The 22,155-nt window shown below is 42.8% G+C and overlaps 1 protein-coding gene across 1 annotated transcript in view; it reads right to left on the bottom strand.

Moving 5' to 3' along the window:
* CUL1 (cullin 1) overlaps positions 1–22,155 on the bottom strand; it is a 56,794-nt gene that overhangs the window by 23,561 nt on the left and 11,078 nt on the right. Inside the window, exons 2-7 of the mRNA XM_077303713.1 lie at positions 15,194–15,481; positions 9,721–9,895; positions 6,492–6,659; positions 3,330–3,380; positions 2,311–2,401; positions 905–1,068 (exon numbers count right to left, since the gene is read on the bottom strand). Of these exons, the coding sequence (XP_077159828.1) occupies positions 905–1,068; positions 2,311–2,401; positions 3,330–3,380; positions 6,492–6,659; positions 9,721–9,895; positions 15,194–15,333 (789 nt within the window). The 5' untranslated portion in view covers positions 15,334–15,481. The remainder of the gene's footprint in view (positions 1–904; positions 1,069–2,310; positions 2,402–3,329; positions 3,381–6,491; positions 6,660–9,720; positions 9,896–15,193; positions 15,482–22,155) is intronic.

The following is a 22,155-nucleotide window of genomic DNA, read 5'->3' as shown; positions in this document are numbered from 1 at the left end:
AGATTAATCTCCCTGGATATCAAGCTGTTCTTGTTCTGGGCCACGAAGAAGCCATTCACCATGTTTGAACGTTTCTATCTTCTCATATTATTATTTTTTCAAGACTGTTCTTCTATCACCCCCTGAGCTGCCTGGAGCAGTCTTCAGAATTTTCACAGAAATTAATCTCTGACTACAAACGTCTAAGAGTGAGTAATTCTCCAGTGACTTTAAATTGTTTTCGCAAGCCTCGATAGGAGACCCCCTTAAGAAGATTGGGGAAGAGAAAGGAGAAGCAAAGGGAAGGGGGAACAACGTATTTGAAATCTTTTCTTTATTCTTTTTCTGTGCACTTTTAAGGCAATATAATTGTAAGTGCTGGAAATGTCATGATAAAGTGGGGGGGGTCCCCCCTCTTTTTTTAAAATTAATGTATTGTTATAGGGCCAAAGTTCACAGTGTTCAACAAGAAATGTTCAATGTTAAGTATCTAATTTAAACCTGGAAATATGGTGTTGAATATCTGTTAGGAAGGCTCTTTGATTGTGTTAAAAACCTAATTTTCTATGCAATCACTGCAACAAGGTTACATCTATAGCCAACAGAAAATTAGCTGAAGAATCTCAAGAACTGTGGAATTCTTATGTGAGAAAATTTATAAATTTTGGGCTAAGGTCAAGACATCATCTTGGAGAAAGAATGGGCTTTTCCTTTTTTCCTTTAAAAAAATAAATACTGGGTTAATGTATTAAATAAATAAATAAGTAAGTAAATAAATAAATAAATAAATAATATAAATTCCATGGCAATTTCTTGAAAAAGCGGGTGTAGGGTATGCCACTACAGCAGAAGACAGACCTTAAGCCAGAAATTCAAGTATCTTAAATTTTTTCCAGATTTAACAGGGACCTTCATGTTCACCCACCTTTTTCATGTATTCTGTAACTGGATTCTGTTGCAGAAACTCAGTGCTCTCCCTTGTGTAGAATCTCTCTGTGTCGGCAAGAAACTGAGATTCAAAGGACTCTTTGTAAACCGTCAGTGTAGGCCCCTTAGCAAAAGTGTCATCTTCATTCAGCCCCAGCTCCACTAGAGGTACAAGGAGAAAACAAACAGTATATTTACACATCATGCTACAGTCTGCTCGACAGCATACATTTTGCATGCTCATGAATAGCTTTTACAGAGAGGTGGGGGATATGTACTTTGAAAGAATGCTTGGTGAAATGTTTTAATTAGGTAAACAAGTGATAAATCAGTCAAACATATCCAACCAACTTTATTTGGGGGGCAAAAAGGCTAACGAGGATGGAGGGAGAAGGTAGAATTAACCTGTATTTAAAACATACTTTCACTTTATTAGTCTGAGTTACATTTAGGTACCGTGGATTAAGTATCAAGCTGTAAAGACAGCTCTATATCAGCAATACAATATAACAACTATAGATTCTAATAATTTGAATTTCGGTTTTTTTCAGTTCTTATATTTGAAAAATGCTAAGTTCTTATTTTGCTTAGCAAGCATTTCTAGTCACCAGAATGGGAGAGATGGTCAGAATTTAGTACAACACACACACATCTTGAGGCCTCTAAAACCTCAAGCAAGGCTGTTAACAATAGGATCATAGGAGTTAGAAGGAGCTATACAAGCCATCTAGTCCAGCCTGCTCAATGCAGCATCAGCCTAAGCATCCAGGATAAGTATCTGTCCAGCTGTTGCCTAAAGAGCACCAGGGAGGGGGGAGGTCACCACCTCCTTAGGCAGAGATCATTACTTTGTAACAGCACCATAAGTCAGAGCTACATGATGGCTTTTAAAACACACAACAAGAACATGAAAGGCAGACCTCTGAAAATGTTACTAGCCAGCCTAATCTTGAAGCTATAGCACCCAGAAAGCCCACAGTGGGAATACGGGACACCTTTATAGTTTTAGTCTCAGGAGGAGTGCATTGCTAATTAATCAAGCAAATATTTTATTATAATGCTGAGCCTTTGACATCCACCACTATCTTCTGTTCTTCCTACAGCATTTTGTACGCTCACCTCTAAACTCACCCTTTGTCCTCCTTCAAACTTCTAAGATTTCCATTTCTACTCTCTCCCACATGTCAATCAACAGCACACAAAACTTTTGCTTTCAGGCGTGCAGAACACAGCGCCACACAGCAGAGCCTGGAAAACTGGTGATAGCTTGACCTTACTGCTTGGATCCCAGGGAGAAGAAAAACAAGCACACACCACAGTGCTGGAAGGGGGCCACTATTTGCCCCAGGTCTTGTGTTATGCCAGCATGGCTTCAAAGAAATTCTCAATGAAAACAGACTTTACCATAGGATTGCACGACTCCGCTGATCAACCTGGTATTGATTGTTTCCCCATTTCGTTCCTTTTCAATGAGTTTCAACACAGCATTTGTTACCTTTGAAAGACATGGATTAAACATGGATGTCTAAATGTCATGCGTGTACCTGGGCCACACGAAAATGCAGAAAAAATAATATGCTATAACAAGTTTATTATCGATAGCCTTCCAATATGGCAGATAAAAACATTTTAAAAGCATCTGTTCCTAACATTAAATGGATTTTTTTAAACCAACACAATACAACACGAAGCACACATGTACCACTACTTATACCTTCCTCATGACTCTCTAACAAAGAAGTACATGGAATTAAAGGTGGTTCTTGTCTCTGAATACCGAAAACCATAGCCAAACGCTTGGTGAAGGCATGTATTTCCCTCCTTTCTTCTCTTTCATCTTGTTGGAATATGCAAGATCTGCAGTGTGAATAACTGGGCAGAATATAAAGTGTGTCCTGCAGAGGGCCTCAACGGAGAGGTTTATTTAGCATAGACAGGAACTTCCTGATGATTCTCAAATTATCTCCTCTGGGGCCCTGATTGGCTCAACAGGAGTCTTCCTGCTTTTCGAGCACACTTCCACCCTGCTTGCCTTCAGATGATACCATGCCAGCCTTGGAGGAATACCATGTCAGACAGGGGAAGCACCCCCCCCCCCCGGCCGCAGTGCTGTCTGCTTCGGGCATGAGCAGCCACTTTGGATGCCGAAGCACCCAACCCTATTTAGGAATACCAGAAAATACCAGTATTTTTCGGGTTCAATATATCGGAACCCAAAAATTACCATTGAGGGGGGTTTTTTTTGCGTGCAACCCTATATGTGAGTGCATACACACATGACTAAGTGGAAATCAGCTATTTTAAATTTGAGAGAGAGAGAGAGAAACATTTTATTACTGTGTAGATTAAATGAACAAATTCAGTTTTAAATAAGAATCCCGTGTTAATCTAACCATACAGCGTAGTAAGTAGACAATACTCACCTGCTTATTTAACGGCCTGAATAAACAGTCCCTCCAGGTCACCAGGGCAAGCTAGGATTTAGAAAGGAGGGGAAAGATTAGATATATAAAGACAGCTGTTTGCGACATCTCGGGGGGGGGGGGGTTGTACAGTCTCCAAGACCTGGATTGTTTTCAAGGCACACTTTTCCAGATCAGCTCATCTTCCAAAGTATCTAGAAGGATCTGCCATGGAGCTCCTGCTGAGGATTCTGGGGCATACAGCCACTGGATGGATCTGCTTCACAGTACTATAGTTGGGTATTACTTCAAAGCACATGCAATAACTCAGGGAGCTTCATTCTAACAGAATTTCTTTTTGCAGGTTTCCAAATCCCCCCTCCCAGCCCTGTCATGTACTCGCCAAACACCCTTCAAAGCAACCTGCAAAGCATACATGCCCCCTGGAAGCTTTTGTCCTCTGGTGCCCACAAAATCGAAAACAATTCCATGAGGATTTACTTTTCATACCTACTTTTATGAGCAATTCTTTTCACTGAAGTATACCGCAAAAAGCAGTCACTATATACATGATGTAACTACAATATCTGTATTAGGATTATACTGACTTGCTGGTACGGCACCAATTAGAGCTTCTAAATTTGTTTTCCAAATAGTGCTCCGTAATTATCTGGAATTTTATGACTGGGGAGGTGTAAATGGCGGGATGGGAGGGGGGGGGGCATCCCCTGAGGCACAGTCCCTGCCTGCATTTCCTAGAAAGCCAAGAGGGCTCAGTTTTGGCATTAGTTGGATGGGGGTGAAAAGGACACAGAGACTTCCGGAGTAGCTTTGCAAAAAATCCCTGTCCCCCAAATCCCACTTTGAGAAACACTGCTTTAAAGCAGTGGTCCCTAACCTTTTTATCACCGGGGACCACTCAACGCTTGACAATTTTACTGAGGCCCGGTGGGGGGGGGGGTAGTTTACTCCTCTACTCTCAACCACTGCCCTAACGCTCTCTGATCGCTATGGTAATGTTTAAACATCCCTTCAAAATAAGATATACAACAACAATGAACATAAGGAACATTTTATTTTCATGGAAATTTTAACTCATGACAATGACAAATCAATGGGAACCCTGAGCTTGTTTCTCTGCAACGAGATAGTCCCATCTGAGAGTGATGGGAGACAATAACACCCGAAGTGTGTTGTAAAGGGCCAGGGGGGGGGGGGAGAAGGCATCCTTTGCGGCCCACCACCAATTAGTCGACGGACCACATGTGGTCCGCAGCCCACAGGTTGGGGATCGCTACTTTAAAGCATGCCCATGGTTACACAGTGTAGGGAAGAGTGGCAGTTAGCTTATAAGTGGCTTTGCAGGCAAATTTGTCCACCATGATTGAACAGACAGAAAACGTAGTCAGTCACCAGCAACTGAGCCCCTCTACAGAAACAGGCGCTGGTATTGTTTTACATGGCCATTGTGAAAATTCTAAATTCTTGAGAGCACTTAATGTTCTAAATTTTGCGAGTAACCCTTCCTGGCATCACAAAACAAGAGTTATCACCACATTTCTTCAATTAAAAACAAAGATTTACAACCACATCACCTTTTCTATAGAAAGCCAACCATTATTTATAGCTGGAATGAAGTCAGTTTGCTCTATCAAATTTTTAAGGGTTGACTTGCCACCTCAACACAAGAGGTCGAAGGCAAACGTAACGTGAAAATATTAGCATACGAGGCTAAATTTAGCAAAAATACATTAGGCCTGAAAGAGTGCCACAAATCTGAAAAGAAAAATTTCCTTGGGAGAAAAAAATTTCCTCCCAAGGAAATTACATTAATTAAGTGTAATGTTGTAATGCTGCACAGGCAAAAACTGATGGGGGGGGGGGGAGGAGAGAGAGAGAGAGAGAGAGAGAGAGAGAGAGAGAGGGAGGGAGAGAAATGTAGTGACAAAAGGCAGGTTCCCCAACCAGGAAGGAGACGACTGCTGCTATTATATTAAAAATTTGAGAGTTGCATTTTACCAAGACCATCTCCCCTCCAACCAAGGCAAAACTCTACAAACAATACCTGAGGTCTGACATCCATATTAAAAATCACAAGTCACCTTGCATGTCCTAAATGTAAAGCAAAACACATAAAGTGACAAAAATTGCACTTCTAAGTTCCTCACTCTACTAATCACATGCAAGACACCTTCCCAACTGTGTTTGGAGTCATTAAAATTACAAAAGGCAGAAGATCAAACAAGGTCCTCATACCTCCAACTCTTCCTGAAGAACCAAAAGATACAGACACAAGGGCCAAGATGTAGGGCAGAGGAAACATGCTATTTCTTAGCTTTTAAATCAAATTTATTGAGACACTTCTACTTTTCACTGCATGTGGTGTCTGCCTTTATTGGCCAAACGTGCTGTTTGAAAATTCCCACTGTTCCAGCAAGGCTGCTGATACAGCTGTCTGGTCAGCCTTCAGAACACAAACTCTGATTCTAAGCAGGAACAGGGTTATTTATAGCAGCTCCGTCTCCAGCTGCAGAAATTCTCCCTGCCCCGAACATGGATGCTATGGAAGAGGTCCCCTCCAAATCACAAATGCTCCAGGGCATTCTGGCTCATGCACACGGTGGCGACTTCCCAGTCACAGCACAAACTTCCCTTGTCTCGTGGTATTAGGCAAGGAGAACACTATGCAAAACAAAACCAAAATTCTGACTCATCCCAAGCCCATTTATTTTGAGGAGCGAGGGGTATGCCTCCCATGTGAGCCAAGGCCTTTTATGCACCAGGGCATTCATGGACAGGACCCAGCTTGTAAACAGGTGGCAAGGAAGGAAAGCTGTTCTGGTCATTTACCACATTATTTCAAGGCCAACTTCTAGCAAAGGAACACCATCAAGGTAAACGGCTTAATCAATATTATTCCCAATCAAAGATAACATCTGCTGATACAAATACCGTAAAAATCCAGCTAATACTAAAAGGAACGACACATACTCTTTTAAAGTCAGTTGTGCATGCTAGATTGTTTGACAACAGACCTTGACTAAAACAAAACTTTATGTCTCCTACTTTTCCAGAAAGAATTTGCATGGAATAATAGAACACACACACAAGATCCCCAGTTCATAAAAACACACCCTTTGAAATTGGGGAGGGAGGGGGGGGAGGAAATCTGCAAACACTTACTGAATAGATTTCATATATTCCTTTGCGGCCTTCATCACACTCACGGCGGACCCAGTGTCGGTTGAGGTAGGCACAAATCCCATTTAGCACTTTGCTTGAAAACCTATAATCTTCCCACTGCTGAGTGTAGAATTTGAGAACACTCTCGTCCATCAAGTCTTCCCCATCCTGGAAAGAGACAATCCACCAACACACAAGGGGTGAACGGCAAGCTGCAGTAAGCGGTAAGACTGCACAGGTCCGGTCTGCACATCTGCTAGATACGTCAACATAGTGAAGCAAAGACTTTGCCCCTGATACTAGGTTGTCATCTCACTCCTTTCCCAGCGTAGTACCTGCAGGCGTGAGGTTTTGCTAATGCTTGAGGAAGGCTCCATCTGAATCATGAAGCACTGCTGGCTGGCGGGTAACTTTCTTTAGCTCTCTGTAATACCGCGGAGATTCCTGCTTCCCCATCTCCTCAGATATCCGCAGGAGCAGTCAGCAACTTGTTCCTCCCTCAAACCCTGTTCTGTTTCCAGCACTGGCCACAGCGGGTTGACAGAAGACAGCAGTTAAGTGTCTAATGCAGGGGTAGTCAAACTGCGGCCCTCCAGATGTCCGTGGACTACAATTCCCAGGAGCCCCTGCCAGGGGCTCCTGGGAATTGTAGTCCACGGACATCTGGAGGGCCGCAGTTTGACTACCCCTAGTCTAATGGAAACCTTTCCAACTGCCTCACTCTAACTTAAGAAGAAGGATTCAGCTAGGCAGCCATGTTGGTCTGAAGCAGCAGAACAAAGCTTTAGCCCAGTGGCACCTTTTGGTCTTAAAAGTGCCCCTGGACTCAAACTCTGCTTAACAGGCGTGCAGCTGCGGAAAGGAAACTGCGGCACCCCACTTTCCAAGTCAATCCATTGTTCGACACTTCTGTAATTCAGTCAAGGATGAGAATCATAGAGTTGGAAGGGGCCATACGGGCCATCTAGTCCAACCCCCTGCTCAACGCAGGATCAGCCCTAAGGATTAATTCATTCCAAACCACACGTAGAAAAGTTTCTGCCTATTTCTGGATTAGTTATGCATGCTGGACTTATTCTGTTACATGCCTTTTGTTAGGAAGCAGCCTGAGAAGAATACACGGGCTGGGGAAATTATTTGCTAGGGGAATCCAGGCTGTTGTGCTTTGGAGCAAGCAAGGAGTTCCCAAGCACTATAATCAAGAAAAGGCGTGCAGGCTTCACTCAAATCAAATCCTGATGTCTTTGTGTCATCTGTGTTACAGCATCCGCGTTGCATTAGACTGGTTTTAACCCTACATCTGCACTGGCCTCCAAGGATTTTCTGTCAAGAAGTAACTAAGAGCTTTTTTAAACTGCAGGGTAAATATAAAAATGAGCTTAATCATCATTCCACGTATCAACCAGATGTCATTATCGCTGTAAAAATTACAACCCAGTGTACTGACAAACATCAATTTTCCCGAATAACCAGAGGCATATAAAAGGAAGAAGCCAAATATTAATGATTTTCATCAGTAATTAATGTTGCCAGCTCTGTATTTATAGACTAAACTATGTGTGCAGGTTTCAGATGAAATTCTGCAACAAGCTTGTGCCAGAATCTGCTCTTTAATGGCTTGCCACGATATTAGCAAAGGAATGTTTGTGAAAACACAGAAACCCACTATCTGCCACTGGCTCAGGTTCTGTGAGCAAGTAATCACGAGCGGCATTCTGCAGAACGCGCTTTCAGGCAGGCCATAAAAAGTGGCTCTAAGAAGAGAGCTAAATCAGATTACACAAACAGCAAGCTACTCTGGGGTCCATCAAATCAATCTTTATTTGTAAAGATGTGCAAACACACTAATCATACCTTCATGACACTTGGGAGCTGTTTGGCAAGTTTCACACTTTCCAGGTCTTTCTCATGTTACATTTGTAAAAGAGCAAAAGATCTGTTCTCTGTGTGTGTGAGAGAGGGAACCTGTGTGCATATGTTCAAAGAGGCTTTAATGTATGATGGCACCCAATACTCTGCCTTTAGGCAAGTGGCCACCACTTGGAGTGCCTGACTGCCTGAATGTTGGTGGACAAATTGTGCATGTTTGACAGGGAAGGTGCCTTCTCTATCCCAAGAACTAGGCAAGCCCCCTGTCTCTACTATGTCAAACATCATGAACTCAGAATCTGGCCTGTAGGGAGGCAGCCTAAGGAAGCTACTCGAGTCTAAGGTTATTCTAAGCACACAGGGAGGCAGATGACTGATGGGAATTGGGGAAGGAAAACAGAGAACTTAGAAAACAAGATAAAAATAGTTTCTAAGTCATTCTTTGTCCTACCTTAAAAAATGTGTGGGGGATTAGGCACAGTGCAAGGTCATGGGGGTTCTGCACTCAGCACCTTGGAGTTCTGTGCAGAGCTTGGAGTGGGATGCAAAGGTTCCTGGGTAATACACACTCCCCAGGTGATGAGGTAACGTCCCTGCAATGGGGCATCAAGACCTCTCTGACAAGACTGCTTGAGGCACCTGTCAAGCAGCACAAGCTGTCAAGCAGTTTTATCAGAAGGAACTTAAGCATAATTCATAACCCTATCAAAATGCCGGGTTTTAACCTAATGGTTTTGCTTATATAGTGAAGTTTAAAAAAATCTGTGGAAGTGATTTGTAATTTCAGCTTCATTCAACAGTATTGGCACCCATTTACAGAACCCGTTAAAATGAATGCACATACAGCCTGCATTTACTTGTGCACACCTGTTTGTAAGACTGTGTTTTCTTTACAAATGGAATCACATGTTCAGCTGTGCAAGCATTCAATGTGACATGGGAATTACTCAATGCACATTGTGAGAAAAACATTATACAAACAGTGTAAACTGACCGTATGTCTCTTCACTGTTAACTTGTGAACAGAGTTAATGACCACTGTGATTCAGATTTCTCCCGGATTCCCTCCCCTAACCTGTTCTTTCAGTTGACCGTTAAGCTAGTCCTTTGCTGTTTCTCAGCAACCGACTGATCACCTGATATTCTTTAAAAGCGATCAGCTCACAGCCAGCATCTAGCTCAGCCATCTTTAATGGAAAATTAAAAGTGTTCTGTCCATATTTCTAATTATTTACACATGCAAAGATGTTATTTGGCAACATCACACTTTGGCAGCATCACTCTTCTTTTTGGAGGGAGGGGAACTTGGCTGAAAGTTAGTTCCATTTTAACTTTCCAGTTGATACAATTACTACCTTACCTTAAGGAGATTTGTCAGATAATTCTTCAGAAATTCTTTAAGCCGCTTGTACAGTTCCAACCCAACAAACTGAGCTCCTCCAGGTGTTTGGCCTTTTTTAGATTTAGAAGTAGGCACACCAGCTCCTCGTGCTTGATTAGATTGGTGTACACTAGTACAGTAGTTATAAACATGACTGGCAGAGTAGTTAAGGAACAGCCTTTTAGCATGTTATGATGAAATAATAGCAACCAGTGAAATTACTTAGTCTTTACATAATATCTTTGAATATTCAAAATACTTCACAGACATACATTATCACGGAAACCTTACAACAGTCCTGTAAGGTGGGCTGGCACTATCCCCACATTGCAGACAGGGAACTGAGGCAGACTACAATATACCTCCTGGCGCCTGGCTGGTGCTTCCTGTCACCAGCTCTTTTGGTCTTTCAACACCAATGAGGCCATTCCTTGGACTTCCTCCCTGCCTGTCACGTGGCTGTTGTGAGTGAAACCCATCCTCAATATGGTCTCAGGTCTGAAATCGGATGAAGACGACTGCCCTAAATAAACTCCTCTCAAACAAGTTCAAACAGCCTTTGGGGTAGAGAAGCAGAAAAAGGAATATGGGAACTAAAGCAGTACAACATGGATCTGATCTGTAGCATGGCAGAGCCTCTTCTCTGCTGAAACTTGGTTTCTCTGCCTACAGGAAAGAGCTTAAGTGTCCTGGGAAAGAGAGGCTCAAATGGAAGTAGTTTCATTATACTTTTTATCTTGGCAATCATGCTATGGTCATCAACCACATTAAAGGCCAATTTATTCATTTGCAGGGTTTTTTTTAAACTATTACTGTTTTCTGCACATTTCACTGAAGCTAAAACATTATCATAACTTAACTTGGCAGAAGTTATGAACAAAAAAGAAACACACTGAGTACGAAATATATGCCAGAAAGGGAGGAGGGGGGGAGAATATTAATATCTACACTTAAGTTGTAACACTGCATAATTAAGTGATGACCCAGAAAGCATCAAACCTTTGCTAAATTAGTTCTAATTCTGACCAAGCAACGCACTGATTCTGACCAAGCAACGCACTGATCATCGAATCTCTTTAGAAAAGCAGTATACACAACATACAGAGAACTATAACCAATCATTAACATTTTTCAGCCCATTTTTCCAGTGCTCCTTTCTGGACTCGCAGCCACTTCTGGACCAGCACAGCGAGATTTTTAAGGCTGTTGTTTTATGGGTTGTGCTAAGGGTATCAAAAGAACGCCAAAGGATTTTGGTAGTTTGGGCTAAGTATCTGTGGGGACAGTAGCTCTGATAGCATGCCCGCTATTTTAATGCATTTTCTTTGCCTGTTGGATTTCTGTTAGCTGCATTGATTCCTTAAAGAAAGATGATGAGAAAGATCTTTACTTAGTTACATAAATTTAATCTTAAATAGTAAGTAGTGCTTTAAGGATGACTGAAGACTAGAGCTCACCTGGTCAGAATCTATTACTTGCTATAGAAGCACAAGCTACTATTAAATGACTACCGGTTTCTTACCAAGAAGGGTCTTTCGCCTCTGAGGACTGGAGGGCATCTTTATGGGTGATTCCCACCACTCAGGGAGGCAGGAACTACGTTTCTTCTTCTATCTCCTTGAAGCTTCAGTTCAGGTAACTCCAACAGCTATGTCTACACTAAATTATAACAAACTATTGAATTAACTGTAACAGGAAAGAAGGTAATCTGAAAAAGGAGCAGTATTATTAGCAAGGAAATTAAACTAGAATAAAACTCCAGATGATGAACTGGGAGAGCACAAAATGTCCTTAGAGAAGGATCCTTCTTGACAAGTAACTAATGGGACCTTTTCCTGCTGAGGCAGAGAACATCTTAGTGGGACCTCTCAGTGCAGAGTCCTAAATCTTGGGTGGGTCATCGTCATTGTTCTTGATCACGTGTTGAAGGACCTCTCTTCCAAGGCTCTGCTGGCAGACCTGTAGAGGTTGATTTTGTGATGATGATGATGATGGTAGCCATCCGTTTGAGTCTGAGCCCTGGCAACTGCATGGTTCAACTGTCACCACGATCTTGTTCAAGGTCCTGATCTTAACCTTGAAGGTCTTATGCTGGCAGGACCCTGTGTATCATCCCTCAGAGAGCTCTGTGATGGGCAAATGCAAACCAGCTTGAAGTCCCTGGCTCTAAATAAATATGCTTGGTTTCAACCTGGCTCCTGCTTGGTGGAATTAATTTCCTAGTGAGATCAGGGTCCTGCAGGAACTCCAACAGTTCTGAAGGCTCTTCAAGACAGAGCTCTTCTACCAAGCTTATGGTTGGGGCCAGCAATGAAAACATCAAATACAGTAATTGTGTGTTTTTGGCTTTTATATTGTGATATTGTTTAATGTTATGTAAACTGCCCTGAAGTGTCCAGGCGCAAGGGAGCAGTATAAAAGTGTCAGAATAAAAATAAATAATTGTCCAAGATGCTGAGAAGAGCACTAAAGGAGCTGGCTGGCAAAGATAATGGCCTCCATGGGAAGGAGCTCTTCATTTCCTTTACCAAGCCTGCAGCTAGTAGGAAGGCAAGAACCAGGAAGGGAGGGAGTATGGAGTAAGAAACAGACACAAAATGAAGGAAACAGAGGACAGTAAAAGATCTAGTTGCTCTCCCTACAGAGAGAGGAAATGAACTAAGGCTTGGGTGACTCCCACCAAGGAGACAGGAAGAAGAAAAGTAGTTCCTGCTGTCCTATGTGAATGGTGGGAATCACCCACTAAAATGTCCTCCGTCTCAGAGGGAAAATAGGAAACCCATTCCACTGAGTAGTCATGCCTAGCTGTATCCCACATTTAAGGTAACTTTCTCCATGCCTAATGTGTACATGAAATGAAAAAGGATTAAAATATAGCTTCCCTTCTGCCAGCCGCCCAACCTGAATACACATTTGGCTAAAACATGCTTGCATTCCTGTTCATTTTGCAATCCATTTCTTAAGCATCTTGAGCCTGAAAGTCATGCACGAGTTAAACATCACATTTCTAGTTACCGTCCAACATAATGCTAAAAACATATCCAGAATTACAGCATTTACTTCCTGTATGATATGAAAATTGTTCATATCATATGAAAATATCATATGAAAATTGTTCATACAAAAAATGTAAAAGGATTTTACACATTTAATGCTGAGCTAGTTTCATGATGACTGAATATGCTTCAGAAATACAGAATGTGGCAAGCAGTTAAGTCAGTTATTTGGGGGGGGGGACCTGAGGGTGAGACCTGGAGACTCCTGGAAGAGATTTTGGAAGTAGGGTTCAGATTCCCAGATTGCTTCCATCTTCCACAGCTTTCTATGTGTAAAATACATTTTCTGAATACCCGAGGAATCCCCAAGTCTGTAGGCAGACTGCTGTTTTGGTGCAGAGTAGGAGTCATCCTTTTTGCTATTAAACATAGTGATACCCAAGCTACCAGTGCAACTGATGTTTATAGTCTTCTACCATCTGTTTCACCTCAGCTACAGAGTCACAAGATTTGATTCACAACATGCAGAACTCAGTTCACCTAATCCATCAGTAATGTTGCAACCAAGTATAGTACAGCCTTGTCAAAATAGTGGTACACACTGAACTCGGCCACAGATACAAATGTAAGTGAACATATATATATGATAATCTAATATAGTGTCTAGACTATACCAATGTCATGTATTTACAGAAAAATCTAATCAAACATAAGGCTATTTCTCCTCAACTCCAATATGAATTAAGCAGTTCCATGTTTCAAATATGATTGTACTTGGAGTATCTGAAAAACCAAACAGAGTAGTATCACGTACTGCACTACTTATTCCGTGTGTGTTGATGGTTTCATAATTTCCTTCCCTAAGAATATTTTCCTTTGGCCATCTGATGTGGACAGTGCTAGTACGCCGCCTCTCTAGTCCTCGGTGGCAGTTGCTTTCATATTGTAAAGTATTTTTTAAAAATTAATACTGCCAAAAACAAACAAAAAACCCACGGCATACAAAAATGGGTACTAGGGCCATTATATCGACTGCAAGATTATTACCCTGTGATAACTACCCCTACCAACATTAATTTGGAATTCAAAGCTTGGAGGTCACAGGAGACAGAATTGACACAATAATGCACAGAGACAACTATGGTAAACCAGAGATGACAATCCTCTTTCAATACATATGGGGAGGGGGGGGGGAAGCACTCCTAACATTTCCACTGGATATTTATTCCCTAAGTATGACGTGGCAATGAACCAGTAACAAAGCAAAAATGAAAGCAAACTCAAGTATATTCAAATGAAATAGAAAACCTACAGTTCTGTAACACAATAAAGCCTCTGATTTTCTCCTTATACTGTAGATATAGTTTCAAGACATTCAATGTAAATAACTCTGGCAACAATCCGTATGCTATAATATGTTTAAAGATTACTTGATAACTAAATGTGCTAGGAGTCTTACCTATTATGACTGCATGCAAGTGTTTTTGCCCATATAATATACTTTTTTGGTTTCTACACATTCCCCCCCTCTGATGACAAAAATTAAGATCCATGTGTTACACAGTTATTTCTCAAGCACTAGGAATACTTGTAATTTTTCTAATGGAAAATTAAGACACATATTTTTAATTCCATAGATATGCCAAGCACTATGATTTTATATGCTTGCTTACTGAATTATAAATGGGGTATTTTATGTATTTTACCCAAACCTAAATGTTCCGTGCCTTAACACAGGGGTAGTCAACCTGTGGTCCTCCAGATCAGTGGTCCCCAACCTTTCTGAGGCTGGGGACCGGCAGGGCAGCGATGGCCCTGATTTCCTCTCCCCGCCCTCTCGCAGTAAGAAGCTTCCCAGGCCGCAAGCTTGCGGCCTGGGAAGTTTTTTACTGCGGGGGGCGGGGAGAGGGAGCCGCGGCCCAGCGCCATGGCCTTTGCGGCCCGACACCGGGCCACGGCCCGCAGGTTGAGGACCACTGCTCCAGATGTTCATGGACTACAATTCCCATGAGCCCTTGCCAGCAAATTCTGGCAGGGGCTCATGGGAATTGTAGTCCATGGACATCTGGAGGACCACAGGTTGACTACCCCTGCCTTAACAAGCAGTTAGGTTTGATTCCCCCCCCCCAACACATACACTGGTCTTTGAGCATAATTCATTCATACTCGATTTCCATTTTTGCCCCCAAAAGGCTTCAGAATTTCTCAACATCTTACATATTTATGTTTAAAATTAACCACTAACCTGTTAAATTAACCTTAAAATGTCAAACAATTCCACTTAGGTTGCATTCCTGCATACCACTGTACATTTTCAATAACCCTCTGAAACTGACAGACTCTGCATGCTTCACAATTGCATACAAAGAATACAACCTTTATAAATAGGCCTGTGTCACCCCAAGAATGACAAAAGCAACAAAAGCCGATCGCTTAAAAATTTTGTGTTAGGATACGTGTAGAGTTCCATATATCTGGATTTTGCCATACTTTGCCTTGTGTAAACTTGTTGAATTCCAGCTCTGAGGTCATCCCATATCTGGTCAAGACCAATCTGTTTAAGTCCATGTGGATTCTGACTCCTATTTGAAGACATTTTGTATTTCCTGTGAAGTCTTCCAGTGCAATAATGAGAGATCTGGTTATTCCTCCATTACAGGAACAAATAAACCAACATTCTAAATTCTGTCGCTCAGAAGAGATCCTCTTTACATACGAAGGCTGGTATTATTTCACAAGTAATCCTTAGGGGGGAAAAAAGAAAAAATCATTAATAGTCAATAAATTCACCTGCAACTAAGTAATCTAACAGAAAAACATATCTGATCTGCTTGACATCAAATGGAAAAATACCATAGAACATTTGCATAGTCTAACCTAAGACTACCTGGCCGTTATTTTGGAAACATGGTTCTACCCTCATTGCATCATTATCTCAAACCACAGTAACACTTTAAAGCAGCAGTCCACAACCTTTTCCTCATTGAGGACTGCTTCCAGGGGTAAGGGAGAGCTGGCGGCCCGGCTGCCATGCACATGCAAGCAAATGCACATGCGCAGGGCTGCCGATCATGCGTGTTTGCGCCCCGCTGGCGAGCGCAAACGTGCATGCATGACAGCTCCATACGAACGTGCATGCGCAGGTCTGCTGCACATGTGCATTTGCGTCCGCCGGGGGCGCAAACATACATGCGCAGCAGCTCCGCCCATGCACGTTTGCGTCTGCTGGCATGTTGCCGGCTGCGCCAGCCGCCGACTGCGCCTGCCTCACCCCCCCCGCAGACAGAAGCTCGCCGGGCCTGGCGAGCGTCTTGCTGCGGAGGGAAGAGGCAGGTGCGCCCGCTGGTGGCCCAGTACCGGTCCGAGGACCAGGGGTTGACAACCCCCACTTTAAAGCATTTATCAGTTTTTCTGACTTTAAAATATTTGTGGATCTACTCTTACAAAACCGATACATAATTCCCTGGCATTTCATTGAATCAGACTAGCCCACACTCTTACTTATTTTCAATTAATGAAAGACTGCATAATAATACTAAGAAGATTAATACTGGCAAAATAGCTATGAACTTGAGAGCCAGGATAATACAGCATGATGTAATGCAAAAAGAAGAGATTATCAGTTTTTAAAAATGGTGATCTTCCTGCCCCCCCCCCCCAATATTCACGATTATGAGTCCAAGTGCGTAATCATCATGACTAGTTTTTAAAGAACTAGTACTTCTGGTTTACAAAACTTCACAGTCCGGTTGTCTGGAGTTGAATCACAGATGCAGTAGGTCAGACTTTCTCAATGGGGGTTCCTCGACAGCCAGGGAAGGTGGGAATTGGGTGGGAATTATTTAAGTTTTTATATTTTTAATTTTTTTTTAAAAAATCAGGTGGCATGATCATATACACTTATGCCAACCTGCCCATGCTCCCAAAATGTCCAATCATTGGCCTAGGGGAAGTGGGTTGTTTGCGGTGAGCCTGGCCGGTCAGGCCACGAGGCCAAAGTGGCTTGGTTTTGTCCAGGCAGTTTTGCGAAGCTTTGCCTGTCTTTTTTTTTTGTATTTGTTGGGGGGGGGGAGGGAAGCGCATGTGGATGGGGGGGCATCACTGTGGCTTTGCTCCCAAAACAGGGGAAGCTTCCTGCAATGCACAAAAAAGTGGCCCCAAATACCTGTCCCCAGGTCTTTTCTGGGAGTAAACACCTTTGCATATAATTATGGATGTTTAGGATTGTTCCATGAGTTATTTGGGGTAAGCCACTATCTACTTCACTCTACCTCAGCCTTTCTCAACCTTTCTACCATTGAGAAAACCTTAAAACATTCTTCAGGCTTCAAGAAACCCCAGAACTGGTGCTATTGTATACAATGGGGTTGGGAAGCATAGCTGTGTACATGCCTCCCCTTTCCACCCACTCCAAGCACAGCATTGGCAACGGGGGGTCTACATGACCATATATGGTCATATGGTCAGACGTAAAGGTTTTGGTTATCACCTTCAAGGCCATATGCGGCTGGGGCCCAGTGTGCCTGAGGGATCGTCTCCTGCTTACACCGCACAAAGAGGTGTTGCTCTAGCAATTCCAACTTCCTGGTGATCTCTGGCCCCAGGGAAGCTCGCTTGGCATCAACCAGGGCCAGAGCTTTTTCCACTCTGGCCCCCACCTGGTAGAACGAGCTCCCAGAGTAGATCAGGGCCCTGACAGAACTTTAACAGTTCCACAGGGCCTGCAAAAGGGAGCTACTCTACCAGGTATTTGGTTGAGGTCGACCTGATCCAGTGCTTCCCAAGGGCTCTCCCCCTGAGCCTCCCCCTCCTATGGCACTCACCATTATTCCACACAACCCACTGGGCTATCTGTAGGAGTTATTTTAATGTTTAAGTTTTCTACTGTTCCATGTTGCTTGTTGTTTCACTTCATTCATTATTGTTAATCTAAGCTATCTGTATTGTTTCCGTTCTGTTTTATGTGAAACACCCTGAGCTTGTTGTTGTTGTTGTTAGGTGCGAAGTTGTGTCCGACCCATCGCGACCCCCATCCTCCAGGCCTTCCTGTCCTCTACCATTCACCAGAGTCCATTTAAGTTTGCACCGACTGCTTCAGTGACTCCATCCAGCCACCTCATTCTCTGTCGTCCCCTTCTTCTTTTGCCCTCAATCACTCCCAGCATTAGGCTCCTCCAGGGAGTCCTTCCTTCTCATGAGGTGGCCAGAGTATTTGGGTTTCATCTTCAGGATCTGGCCTTCTAAGGAGCAGTCAGGGCTGATCTCCTCTAGGACTGACTGGTCGCTTCGCCTTGCAGTCCAAGGGATTCGCAAGAGTCTTCTCCAGCACCAGAGTTCAAAAGCCTCAATTCTTTGACGCTCGGCCTTCCTTATGGTCCAACTTTCTCAGCCATACATTGCAACTGGGAAGACCATAGCCTTGACTATGGCAGGGTGATGTCTCTGCTTTTTAGGATGCTGTCTAGATTTGCCAAAGCTTTCCTCCCCAGGAGCAAGCGTCTTTTAATTTCTTTGCTGCAATCCCCATCTGCAACCCATATCTGCAGCCTTCGAGGAAGGTGGTATACAAATATAATAAATAAATAAATATCACCTAATGAATGTTTAACAAATATGTAAAAATATATAAACATTCTTTAACTCTTGCTCATCCAGGAACCCTTCCAGGACCATCAAGAAACCCCAGGGTTTCACAAAATCCTGGTTGAGAAATAGGGCAGAACAGGAAGGTGCAGTACAGGTGGGATACAAATGAAGGTCCTCAAAAATAGAAATGTTTTATATGGAAGAGAATTAAACAAAAACGTGTTAGAGTCAACATATTCATGATCACTTAAAATGGAACTTGTAGTGTATCATGAAATATGCCAATTTAAAGCATGTTTTCTTCTAAACAATAAATTACCCAGGGAATAATCAGGGATTTAAAGAACCCAAACATTACAAATTAGACCAGGGGTCTTCAACCCCCGGTCTGCGGCCTGGTACCGGGCCGTTAAGGCCATGATACCGGGCCGCCAGCGGCCGCACCTGCCTCCCCCCCCCGCAGCGAGAGGGGGGGAAGAGGCAGGCGTGGCCGCTGGCACGCCAACGACGCAAACGCGCACGCATGGAGCCACCACGCATGTGTGTTTGCGCCCCCTGCTGGCGAAAACGCACGTGTGCGGCTGTTCTGCGCATGCGCGTTAGCGCCACCTAGCGGCGAAAACATGCATGTGCGGCAACAGCGCGTGCGCGTTTACGTGCAGCTGCTGTGGCCGGGCCGCCGGCTCTCTCCCACCCTCGGAGGCGGTCCCCGACTACAAGAAGGTTGGGGACCGCTAAATTAGACAATATGTCAAGAATCACATTTATTACTGTGCAAACTAAAACATGTAGACATAACAAGTAAATAGCATAAAAATTAACTTTCCATATCATGGAGAAACACTCTTTAGCCTAGTTACTCATGAGAGGATCTTTGGGCCTAGTTTTCCAACTAAATAATCTAAATAATCTTGCAGTGTATTTGAATGGGGAATATCAAACAGAAACCCTAAACTTTACAACTGCTTTCTGATTTTAAATTTAAGTAAGCTCTGAAGAGCAAATGACACATGATGATATCCAGAATACTTGCAGAATGTGCTTAAAACCTATAAAGGGTCTTCTAGTGGCAAATGTAATTGTTAAAGCAGTCAACTGGTATGCATACATTCAGAAATACTTCTACAGAACTGGAATACGGATTTAAACTGCATTTTATTTATTGGTGATATAAGATCACTGAGATTTAAAGGCAATCTTTTGCAAAATTTGCAGTGGCCAAGATGTGGCTCTGTCTCAAAACAATACTTTATAGAAGTGCTTCAAACAAAAGGATACCTATTTTTAAATATAAACCCCACAGAAATTTCAACCACTCACTTTCTTACTACTGAAACAGAATCTGTCATCAATAAGTTTTGTGCCAGTGGACGAGCATGATCAAGAAACCATGTCTCATCTACATATTTACAGCAACAGAAATGGTGACTCAGTTCATAAAAATGGATACAGGATTTACTATAGAAAACAGTAAATGTTAAGTGTTCGAGGCACTTCAGATGTATCATTAAAATCTATTTTGCATTTCCCCCTCTTCTTTCAAAGATGCCACAGTTGTTAATGAATACAGTGGTATTCTGAACATGTTACACAGCTTTTCATTCTAATATTAGAATCTCCGAGAGAGATATCAGAATGCATTGAATTACTCTCCCCTTTGAAAACAGCTGTGAGGGACGAGCAGATATTTGAACATGAAATGCAGAATTGTGTCCTGAACAGCTATCATAGATCATTCTGATATCTTAGTGCTTAGAATTTAATAAAGTTGAACAATTCGTATTGAACTCTCAAGAACATCTGTGAGATAATAAAAACAGCAGCAAAAAAAACCGTCATTATTTTACAATACAAATCAATAAAACCAGTACAGAATCAGAAAAAAAGCTGGAAAAGACCAAATCAAGGACAGGGAAAAAAATAGCTAGAAGTCAAAACATTGTGGCCTGGTACCTAGCAGTCAACAATGTAGGCGCCAGGTGAGCTTCAAGGTAGAGGGTATTCTACCAGCTGAACATCACTGCTGAGACCACTGCCCATGTACAGAACCACCGGAGCCATGCTTGAGATGAGGATCCTACCCAGCAAACTGGACAGCATGGGAGGAGCTATTTCTTCATATACCCTGGCCCTGAAGCATTCAGGGCTGTATAGGAACCAGCCCACTGAATGTTGCCCAGCAGTGAATCTTCCGGGGCAGGTATAATACAAGCCTTGACAGATTATCCTTGATAAGATACCTTCCATCTTTTGAACAAACAGTAGTTTCTGGATGAATTTCTAAAACCAGCCCAAGTAAACCTTATTTCAATAATCTAATCTAGATGTGATCAGAATACAAATTACCACAGCCACAGCAGACCTTCGAGAAAGAGTTATAACTGGTGGGACCAGCCAGAATTGATAAGAGGCATTGAATGCCAGGAGAACAGAGACTCCAACCATAGGCTAGGATTGACCGCTAACCCCATGTTACTTTCAGAAAAAACACAAACCAGGCCAGGAATGGCTGACTCCTCATTTCCAGATCAGCAGTCCCCAAACATTTTGAAGTTCAAATTTACTATGTATGGTGCTCCATCCAGGACTGACGCAAGGTTTTTTTCCTGTGTGCCCTAGGCAAACTATGACCCTGGCACCTATCTCACCATTGCATTTTCTACAGTGGCTAACCAGGTCTTGCTGAGAGATCAACAAACATAGTACAAAGTACACAGCTGCCCTCACTATGAATCCCAAGCAACTGGCATTCTGAGGAACACAGCCTTTGCACATGGAGGTTACATTTTGGCCTTTGACTACCCTCTCCTTCTCCATTACTCCCTCTAATCCCCCAAGACTCTAAGAAAGTTGCTCTAGTAAACATTAGGGTACATTTTACTTGAACAACATTTACATGCAGCGAAGCAAACATACCAACTGATGAATGACAAGGGAGATACTGTTTCCAGGGCCAGATCTTGGTTTTCAAAACATGTAACAGAGCAAGCCCACTCTTGGAAGCTTTGCAATCCACTTTTTGGCACTGACCCACAGGTTGGGAAACACTGCCCTAAACAACTTTACTGTTAACTAGCAGCAGTTCAGTCTCATCTGGACCAAGCTTCAGTTTATTGGCTTGAATCTTTCCAATTGTTTTTTATAAGCACTGGTACAGGATCAGTATTCATGCACCTGACCCAGATGTTAAGGAGAAACAGTGTCATCCAAATACTGGTAGCACCTCACTCCAAATCCCCGCTCAGCCTATCCCAGCAATTTCATGCAGATAGTGGGGGTCAGTGTCAACCCCATGGGGCCTCATAGCATAAATACCCATGGGGCCAAAAAGCAATATCCTAGTGACACCTTCTAACGCAGTCAGTGATCACATTACCAAGACAGAAGGCCAAACTGTTGTGTCACTAAATTATGCATGAGACTGGGCTAAAATGAATTTCAATAGTGATAAACGTAGTTCTTCAAAATCAAATGCATCATTATAGGACGGGGGTGACCTTTCTTGGCAGTAGTATGTGTAAAAAGGATCTAGCGGTCTTAGTAGACCATAAACTGAACATGAGTCAGCAGTGTGACTTGGTGGCTAAAAGGGCAAATTAGATTTTGGGCTGCATCAAAAGAAGTATAGTGTCCAGATCGCACGAGGTGATGGTACCGCTTTAATCTGGTCTGGTTAGACTTGACTTAGAATACTGTGTTCAGTTTTGAGCTCCACAATGGAAGAAGGATACAGACAATCTGGAGCACATCCAGAGGAGGGCAATGAAAATGGTGAGGGGTTTGGAGACCATGATGTATGAGGAAAGGCTGTTTGGCCTGGAGAGAAGATGAC

This window comes from Paroedura picta, chromosome 11 (assembly GCF_049243985.1).
Source record: "Paroedura picta isolate Pp20150507F chromosome 11, Ppicta_v3.0, whole genome shotgun sequence".
NCBI lineage: Eukaryota > Metazoa > Chordata > Lepidosauria > Squamata > Gekkonidae > Paroedura > Paroedura picta.
Note: the sequence above shows the minus strand (reverse complement) of the source record. Positions and strands in the feature narration are given on the sequence as shown.